The following is a 9760-nucleotide window of genomic DNA, read 5'->3' as shown; positions in this document are numbered from 1 at the left end:
GGTCTCAGAGTCGGAGTGTCTGGGGGGTCTGTGCTTGTGTCCGGGCCCTGCGTGTCTCTGGCTCTGGGTGTGTGGGGGGCGGAGATGATCACCAGGCTGGGATGTCTGCCCCTGCGGGTGGGTTGGCCCCGCATCTCCCCGCGTGGCCGGCCTGAGTTTCTGAGGGTCCGCGGGTCCCACGCTGTGTGGATGGGTGGAGGGTGGGCAGGGACCCTGGGAGGCCGGGCGAGGGGCGGGGAGCGCGGGGCTGGCCCCGGGGCGGGGCGAACCGCCGGGGCTGGGGGCGGGGCGGCCCGACAGCCTCACTTCGGCGAAGTTGGCGGCGCTGAGGCTGGCCCGGGACGCGCCCGGAGCCGAGGGAAGGAGGGAGGAGGGAGGAGGGAGGGTCGCGGCGGGCCGCCATGGGGCCGGGGACCCGGGTCCGCCGCCGCGGCCTGATGCCGCCGCCGTCCGTGCGGGCGCCGCTGCTATTGCTGCTGCTAGCGGGACCCGGGGCTGCAGGTGAGGGGCCGGGACCCGAGGGTGGAACGAATGGGGGGAGGAAGGGAGTAGAGCGGAGTGCAAGGACCCCCAAGTCTGGTGCTGGTGGGGGACCCTGGAAGCCCAGGACCAGAGCAGGGTCAGGCGCAGGGGCGCTGGAGCCCGGACTGCGTGCCAGCCCCGGGGGACAGGGACTCAGAATTGGGGGGCGGGGAACCCCAGAGGCCCAAGGCACAGGGGCCCAGGAGCGTCAGGGCTGGGGATATAGAGACCCAGAAGGCCGGGACTGGGAGCTCGAGGTGCGGGGACCAGGGACTCAAAATTGGGGGGGACCCAGAATCTGGGGTTCCCTCTCCACCCACGCTCATCCGGAGTCCTGGGAAGGTCACGACTGGAGCTCAAGTGCCCCCAGGGCGGGGACCCCTCGTACAAAAGCCCCACCCCACCCCCACCCCCAACTCTCAGACCCGCGGGGCGGGGGTCGGAGGGCGGGGAGGGGGCGCGAAGTTCTCGCAGCTCCGAGCTCGGAGGAAACTTCCCAGGCCGGAGCGCGGCAAAACCCGGAGCCGGAGCGGCCGCGGGAGCCGGAGTCGCTGCGGCACCCGCGCCCCTTCCCCGGCCCCGGTCCCGGCCCCGCTCCCTCCCCCAGCCGTCGGGATCCGGCGGCCCGGACCCGGTCCCCGCCCTGGGAAGGGAGGGCGGGGGTGGGGGGGCGAGCCCACGTGCTCCTCTTCGACTTCAGCGCCCGGACCTTGCAGCCCGAGCCCCTCCCCAGCCGGCCGGGGGGCCCCCCGCCCCTCCCCCTCCACATTTTCCCCTCCCTCGCTTGGGACAATGGCCGCGGCGTCTAGACACCCCCTCCCCCCGGCCGGCCTCGCGCTTTATTTGCCAGACAAAGCGGGATGGGCGGCGGGGCCGAGCGGGGGCTGTGGGGGCGCATCCCCCACCCCCAAGGGAGGCCGGGCGGGCGGAGGAGGGACGCGGGCCCAGCAGCCTGGCTGAGGGTCCGGGGGCGCCTCTGTGGGGCTGGGTTCTGGGAGGGGTGGAAGAGCACGAGGGCCTCCCAAGCCCATACACCACCCCCACCTCCCATCCTGCCCCCACCCGCTCCAGGCAGGACCGGGCAAGAGCTGCCGCCCCCGCCAGGCCAGCGGGCACCCACATGGTCTGTCTGTCACACACTCGCAGGCACACACAGCCCTGGGTCACACATATCGAGATGTAGATGTGCACACACAGAGTACACCCCCAGACACCCCCATCCCCTCAGCTCACACAAGACATACCCAGGCACACACAGCTCACACACTGATGCACACATCTAATCACACGTATTCACACAAAGTGTGCACACCGGTCCAAGGCCTTGCACATGCTGCCTTCACACACCCAGACACATACCCACACAGATCCAAGGGCATGCCCAGCTCACACGTGCAGATGGGCACATCCAACCTATGCACAGCCACACGTACACACACAGACACCCAAATACACAACAGACCCAGCCTGCACACATATGGCACACGCGTCTGAACTCCCACGCACATCACGTACACATGCGTGGCTCACAGATCCCACAGCTGAGAGAGGCCCTCAGGCTGGGCCTCATGGCCCCCAGTGTGAGTTTGCAAACACCCATCGGCCCCTATGGGGTGATAGTGTCCTGTCCCTGCTTGTCCCCTTCCTCGGGAGCCATATGCCATATTGGCCCATGCTCATGTCTCACTTAACTCCTGTCTCTACGGTGTCTCCTTTTCTATCTCTCTGTCTCTCTACTTCTCTGTCTCCTCTCTCGTGCTGCCTGCTTCTCGTTTCCTTTTTTTATATCTGCCTGTTTTTCCCTATCTCCCTCCATCTTTCTATCTCTGTGACACACACACGAACACGGTGGCTCCACACCTGCCAGCACACACAATTCTCCACTAGCTCACACCCAGCCATGCCCCAGACCCGTCTGGCAGGACAGTTAGACCGTGCCACACCCCAGAGGGACACAGCCCTCAGGGTTGGGGATGCTGGACAGGGCAGTACATGTCTGGGGCCAGCTGCCCCTCCCTTCAACACACACCCTGCAACACCCAATGCTGGCTACGCCTGGGGTACATGCCCTGGCCTCTCTCCCCAGAGCCGCTGCACAGGGCTGCACAGCTGGAGAAGATGCCCAACGTCACTGGAAGAGAGGGAGCCATGGCCCAGGACTCCCTGCCACTGCCCCCTCCATTACCCCAGGATCTGGGTACACAGCCTCAGACCTCCCTTGAATGCTCAGCACCCTTACTTCCTGCCTCTGCACCCCCCATTTTGGCCACTTCCTCAGCCCCCACATCTGGCACAAGTCAGCACCTCCTCTTGTCCGCCCCTGCCTTGTGGTTCCCAGGGCTCAAGCTGGCAGGGACAGCTGCGGCCCCAACAGCTGGGGCCAGGGTGGGGAGCCGTGGGAACCTTAGATGGAGGGGCTCCCTGCACCCTCAGAGACACCCCCAGCTCCATGCAGCTGTTGCCTGGAAGAGGGAAGGAGGGGGGCTGTCACTCTGAGCTGGGTTTCCTGGGCACCTGGCTGACCTGCCCACCTCTGTTCGCCCCACACAGCTCCCCCTTGCCTGGACGGAAGCCCGTGTTCAAACGGAGGTCGCTGCACCCAGCTGTCCTCCCGGGAGGCTGCCTGCCTGTGAGTGCCTGGCTCAGAGCCATTCGTGGGCCCTGTGTGGAGACGCAGTCTGTCTTGCCCCCCTACTTCTGTGTCCACCGTGAATGCCTCTACTACTTCCTACATGTGTGGCTTGGGCAACTTCTCAATTCTCCTGGAATCAGCAGGGTTAAGAGCAGGAGCTCTGACGTCTGCCTGCCCTGGCTTCAAATCCCACATCATGCTGCAGACTGGCTGGGACTTCAACTCTCTCTCTCTCTCTCTCTCTCTAAATATGTTTATTGATTTTTGAGAGAAAGGGAGAGGGAGAGAGAGAGAGAGAGAGAGGAAAACATTGATGTGAGACAGAAACATGGACTGGTTGCCTCCCACATGCACCCGGACCGGGAATCAAACCTGCAACCTGGGCATGTGCCCTGACCAGGAATTGTACTGGCGACCTTACACCTTTCGGTGCACGGGATGGTACTCAACCAACTGAGCCACACCGGCCAGGGCGGGGACTTAACTCTAAATCTCAGTGTCCTATTCTGGAAAATGAGCCCAGTAATCCCAACCTCACAGAATTCTCAGCTGCCTGCGGTCATATGTAAAGCCCCTAATGGAGGTAGTTATAATTTTTTTTCAATATATTTTATTGATTTTTTTACAGAGAGGAAGGGAGAGGGATAGAGAATAAGAAACATTGATGAAAGAGAAACATTGATCAGCTGCCTCCCGCACACCCCCGACTGGGGACGCGCCCACAACCAAGGTACATGCCCCTGACCGGAATTGAACCTGGGACCCTTCAGTCCTCAGGCCAACGCTCTATCCACTGAGCCAAACCGGGCAGGGTGGTAGTTATAATTTAATCAACAAATCTTCAAGGACCAATAGCAGTGGCTTGGGAGGGTACACCATCTGCACCCTCCCCTAGCTCAAGATTTCAAGGTGGGGGCACTGGAGGCCTGTAATACAGCCCAGCTCTGCCACTTCATTGCTGTGTGACCTTGGATTACTCATTTCCTCTCTCTGAATCTCACTGCATCTGTGAAATAGGGGCTTGTCTCCAGGAAGGAGCCCAAGAGTTTGGGAAAGGCAGAGGGCTGGGGGGAGTAGGGAAGAGGCTGGGAGAGAACTGAGCAGAGGCAAATAGCTCAGTTTAAATTCTGGGTTCTGGGTTACCTTGTGCAAGAGCTTTGAGCTCACGGAGCCTCAGTTGTTGCATCTGCAAATTGGGGCAATAACAGTTCCTTATTTATGAGTTGATTGTACAGATTTAAATAAATCCTTCATACAATGAACTCAGCATACTGCTTGGCATACAGCAAGTGCTCAATAAATAGGGCTTATTTTTATTGTTTAAGAGCTTTATTGACAGGTGCTTGCAGTTTGTTGACTTTTTAAAAAAGTTGAAAAACCTTTATTTACAAACTAAAAATGAGGATCTTAAAAAACACAACTTGAACAGATATGAAACAATTTAAAAACTTTTATAGGTGAATTGAGAAAAACTAGGCTTAAAAAAAACCCACCTAAAAAAAAACACCACACCCATATTTGTCATTACCAAAAAGAGACATATTTAGGTAAAAAATGCGTATCTGATCATTGGGCAAAAAGCCAGCACTGAAGGTCTTCAGCTCCCATCTTATGTTCATTTCTTAATGCTGGAATTTCATATTCATTTCTTCTTGTTGGATGACTAAATCAGATGTCACACTTTGGGTAGAGATGGTATTTACTCAGCCCGCCCTGTTCAGCCTCTGGGGCAACGAATGCTCAGCCTCTCAGCCAGTAGATCTGCGGCTTTTGTCTCTGCCATCTTGTGGCTTAGGGCTTTCTGGGCACCTGCATCGGTAATGGAAGTTGCAGCGGTACCGGTACCATCCTTGCTGTGGCTGCTCACCTTGGGTCTCATCTCCTTGATTTCCTCGTCTTCTTCATTGCTGTCCTCTCTGGGCTGTCTTTAGTGAGGAGGGCCGATAGGGGTTATCATCCTATATAATAAAGTGCTAATATGCTAATTAGACCAAACAGCAGACGCACCTTCCCCCTGACGACCTTCCGGATGAAGCCAGGGCTTCTAGGGCCAGCGAGGCTGCAAGGGCCGAGCCCCTTGCACCAATTTCGAGCACTGGGCCTCTAGTTATAAATAACAGCAGAGACACAGGAAGTAGGTGCCATAAGGGGGAACCTCTCAAGATTATGGGGAAATGCTTGGTTCCTTTTGTAATATTGTCCTTGGTAAGAGCAGTTCATCCCGTAGCCATTAATTCATTGGTTTACTCATGTATTCAACAACATGTGACTTTAGACCCAGGAGAGCCGCTTTGAAGGCATACACACCCACTTTGAATGGAGACCACTTGAGCCCATCTGGGTGGGGAGGCTTAGCCTGGCTGAGCGGGCTTTTCCGGTTGGGAGTCCGCAAAGGTGAAAACAGGGAAAAGTGGGAGCCGACCTGAAGCTACTCACCTGGAGGTGGAGCCGCGGGCGGGCGCCTGCGCAGTAGAGCTCCGCGCCTGGAATCCTGCCGACAGGTGAATGCGCCCGCGGCTGCCCCGCCCCTCGACAGGTGAATCACCGGCGCGCGTGGCCGCCCGGAGCCCGGATTCCCTGGAGTGGAGCGGACTCACTCCCCGGAGCTGGGCTGTGGGATCCACTCCCCACGCACCCCCAGTCTCCTTACACGTCCCAAATGCTCGTGTGCTTTCAGGGACGCCCCCCCACGGACTCTCAAGTCTTGCCCCCAAAGTAGGCTTCTAAGCCCTTATCTCTGTCTCCCAGTCCTCGCCTCCCCTGCCCCCCCAAGTCAGCTCTCCCCTCGGTCTCCCCCGAAACCCAGGCCGTGGGGCGGGGCACGGGCGGAGGCTGGAACCGGCCCGACCGGTCGGCAGGGGCGCGGGGCACAGATCGTGGGAACCCGCCGGGGGCGCGGGGAGAGGGCCGCGAGCCGCGCCCTGCCTGGCGGGTGGGACCGGCAGTCCGGGGCGCCCCCCCCGCCCGCCCCCCGTGCAGCGCGCCCCCTCCTGGCGCGCAGTGGTGGTGGCTGTCCTGGCCCTGCGGGCCTTTGAGGAGGGGGCTGGGAGCTGGCTTCTCCCCTCAGGACACCACCTGCGCCCCTGTCCGGCCATGTCCCGACCTGTTTCGCTGGGGGCCGGGGTGGGGGGATCTTGTGGGTGACGCTGAGGACTGAGTCAGCTGCTTGAGTTTAGCCCTAAGCGCCTGGAACAAGCCAGAGGGAGGGACCAGCGGGAGGGTGGGCAGCGTCGGGGTGGGGTCTGGGTCCTCGAGCCTCTCCAGGCCCCTCCCTCTGACCAGGCAGGAAATTTCCAGTCCTAAGACCACCCCTTTTCCAGGTTTCACATTTCCCTCACACTCCGTCCAGCTGGCTTTGGGGAGGGGACTGCGGGCTAAAGGAACCCCCCCCTCAGCCCCCAGCGCCCCCTCCGCTAAAGAGGGCATCATTGTTAGTGTCTACCTCGCTCCCACCAGTGGAAAGAAGGGATGTATGTGTTCCCAGAGAAGGAGTAGATGTTCTGTGGGGCCCTTCTGTCTATCCATGTGAACGTTGCCCCTCTCTGTGGCCGGGCCTGTGGGCTGGTGTCTGAGTATTTGCCAGGCAATATGTGGAGTTGGTACGTTTGTGTATGTTCCCGGATCTGTCTGTGTGTGCTGGCTGCTTGTCTTCTGGAGTCTGAGACTAGTTCTCTCTGCCTGGAGCACCCTTCCCCACACAGCCCATGGCCTCCTCCCTCCTGCCCCCATTCCTCTGTGCCCCTTATTTTGTGTCTTAGCTTCCGTTTCCTGTAGTTGCTGTGACAAATTACCCAAAACGGAGTGGTTTAAAACAACAGAAATGTACTCTCACAGTTCTGGAGGCCAGAAGTCTGAAACCACGGTGTTGGTGTTGGCAGCCACCCAGCCACCCGTTCTCCAATGGCCTTCGGGGAGAGTCCTTCCCGCCTCTGCCGCCTTCTAGTAGCTCCGGGCTCTCCTTGGCTTGTGGGTGCAACACTCCACTCCAGTCTCTGGCTCTGCAGGGCCTTCTCTTCTTTCTCCCAAATCGCCCTCTGCCTTTCTCTTAAAAGAACATTATCATTGGATGTAGGCCCACCTGGAAAATCCAGGATGATCTCATCTCTTTTTAAAAAAAACGATTAAAAAAAATATATTTTTTTATTTCAGAGAGGAAAGGAGAGGGAGAGATAGAAACATCAAGGAGGAGAGAAAATCATCGATCAATTGCCTCCTGCATGCTCCCCACTGGGAATTGAGCCCTCAACCCGGGCATGTGCCCTGACCCGGAATTGAACCGTGACCTCCTGGTTCACAGGTCGAAGCTCAACCACTGAGCCACACCAGCTGGGTGAATGATCTCATCTTGATGTGTCACTTAGTTACATCTGCAAAGACTCTTTTTCCAAATAATGTCAGCCACGGGTTCTAGGACATGGACATTTCTTCCCTAGGGCCACCACTCTATACTATACCATGCTCTTCATGGCCATCATGTCCCCCCCACCCCCCCCACTGGCATGCTGTATACTAATGTGTGATTTGTATATCTTCTCTTCCCCCAAGCTAGCTGTGAGCATCAAGAGGGTGGGACCATTTTTTTGTGCTTGCTGCTGTATTCCAATTGCTAAGAACATAATACGTACTTAGTGAATGTTGCGTGAGTGAATGCGTTTCTTGCCTGTCTTGTGTGTATGTCTGTGTATCTCCTGCCCCCACTGAGCTGTCTCTGCCTACAGGTGCCCACCAGGCTGGGTGGGTGAGCGGTGCCAGCTGGAAGATCCCTGCCATTCGGGCCCCTGTGCTGGTCGTGGTGTCTGCCAGAGCTCAGTGGTAGCAGGCACTGCCCGGTTCTCCTGCCGCTGTCCCCGTGGGTTCAGAGGTAAGGGATGATCTGGAAGGGACCCCGAGGTAGTAAGGATGTGGTCCACCTAACTCACCCTCTTTTGGTCCCTCCAGGCCCTGACTGCTCCCTGCCAGACCCCTGCCTCAGCAGCCCCTGTGCCCATGGGGCCCGCTGCTCAGTGGGGCCTGATGGCCGCTACCTCTGTTCCTGCCCACCTGGCTACCAGGGCCGCAGCTGTCGAAGTGACGTGGATGAGTGCCGGGGGGGAGGTCCCTGCCACCACGGTGGCACATGCCTCAACACACCTGGCTCTTTCCGCTGCCAGTGCCCAGCTGGCTACATGGGGCCGCTGTGTGAGACCCCTGCAGTGCCCTGTGCTCCTTCACCATGCCGTAACGGAGGCACCTGTAGACAGAATGGCGATCTCACCTATGACTGTGCCTGCCTTCCTGGTGAGGAAGCTGCTCTCGGGGGAGGCAGCAGGGGTGGGAAAACAGCAGGCCAGCCGACAGTGTCAATACTCGCCTCCTCCTCCCATGCTAGGGTTCGAGGGCCAGAACTGCGAAGTGAATGTGGATGACTGTCCAGGGAACCGGTGCCTAAACGGGGGGACATGTGTAGATGGCGTCAACACCTACAATTGCCAGTGCCCTCCGGAGTGGACAGGTGGGCACTGGGGCTGAAGGGAGCTGGGTGGCGGACCGTGGGGGGCGGGGGGGGGGTGGAATGCACAGTCCAGGTGATTGTACTGGTGCATCTGTGTGCCACAGGCCAGTTCTGCACGGAGGATGTGGATGAGTGTCAGCTGCAGCCCAATGCTTGCCACAATGGGGGCACCTGCTTTAACACACTGGGTGGCCACAGCTGTGTGTGCGTCAATGGCTGGACTGGTGAGAGCTGTAGTCAGAATATTGATGACTGTGCCACGGCCGTGTGCTTCCACGGGGCCACCTGCCATGACCGCGTGGCCTCCTTCTACTGTGCCTGCCCCATGGGCAAGACTGGTGAGTGGCTGTTTCCCATGGAGGTGGCAAGGGAGCCATTGATGGTTCTTGAGTGGAGGCAAGGATGGCATCTAACTTGAGTGTTAGAATGATTATGCTGGAGGCCAGATATGGGGAGAAGGGTATGCCTGGGAGAGGCCTGGGAGGAGGGGTTGTGTGTGGTACAGGACGGAAGCCAGGGAAATAGAGAGATATACTGTAAGTAAGAAAGAGAGGAGACCCTTGCAAGTGGCAAAGGTCAGAGAAGGTGTTTGGAAGGGGGATTTGAAAATGGAGGGAAGGGCAGAGGGTGCTACAGAAGCAAAGGCTTGAGGTAGGACCTTTGCATGTTTCCAACCCATTTTCAAATGACTCAGAAAAAAGGATAAATCAGCCTTACAATAGCTGAATCTAGGTGGCGGGTGTATACCTCAACTTCTCTGTATGTTTAAAACTTTTCATCATAAACAATTAGGAAAAAGGAGCTACTAAATATGCTACAGGTTAATAAAAACAAAACGTAAAACACGATGCGGGTCTGTGGGACCTTTGGACAGCGCCGGAGGGTCTGCCCTTGACCTCTGCCTGTCCCTTCCCAGGGCTTCTGTGTCATCTGGACGATGCCTGTGTCAGCAATCCCTGCCATGAAGATGCTATCTGCGACACAAACCCGGTGAATGGCCGGGCCATCTGCACTTGCCCACCGGGCTTCACCGGTGGCGCGTGTGACCAGGATGTGGACGAGTGCTCCATTGGTGAGGGGGTCATTGTCTGAGTTATAAGGAGGGGACAGCTCGT

The 9760-nt window shown here is 58.2% G+C and overlaps 1 protein-coding gene across 4 annotated transcripts in view; it reads left to right on the top strand.

Moving 5' to 3' along the window:
- Positions 1-327: 327 nt before the first annotated feature.
- Positions 328-9760, top strand: part of NOTCH3 (notch receptor 3) — a 33599-nt gene continuing 24166 nt past the window's right edge. For 3 of the 4 annotated variants that reach the window (XM_036302481.1, XM_036302479.1, XM_036302482.1), the window contains exons 1-7: positions 2656-2719; positions 3073-3151; positions 7873-8015; positions 8093-8431; positions 8523-8645; positions 8750-8983; positions 9562-9717. In XM_036302481.1, coding sequence (XP_036158374.1) covers positions 2671-2719; positions 3073-3151; positions 7873-8015; positions 8093-8431; positions 8523-8645; positions 8750-8983; positions 9562-9717 — 1123 coding nt within the window. In that variant the 5' untranslated portion in view covers positions 2656-2670. Of the gene's footprint in view, positions 502-2655; positions 2720-3072; positions 3152-7872; positions 8016-8092; positions 8432-8522; positions 8646-8749; positions 8984-9561; positions 9718-9760 lie in introns of those variants that run through there. The other variant, XM_036302480.1, reaches the window with a different exon arrangement.

The sequence above is a fragment of the Myotis myotis genome, unplaced genomic scaffold (assembly GCF_014108235.1).
Source record: "Myotis myotis isolate mMyoMyo1 unplaced genomic scaffold, mMyoMyo1.p scaffold_m19_p_32, whole genome shotgun sequence".
NCBI lineage: Eukaryota > Metazoa > Chordata > Mammalia > Chiroptera > Vespertilionidae > Myotis > Myotis myotis.
Note: the sequence above shows the minus strand (reverse complement) of the source record. Positions and strands in the feature narration are given on the sequence as shown.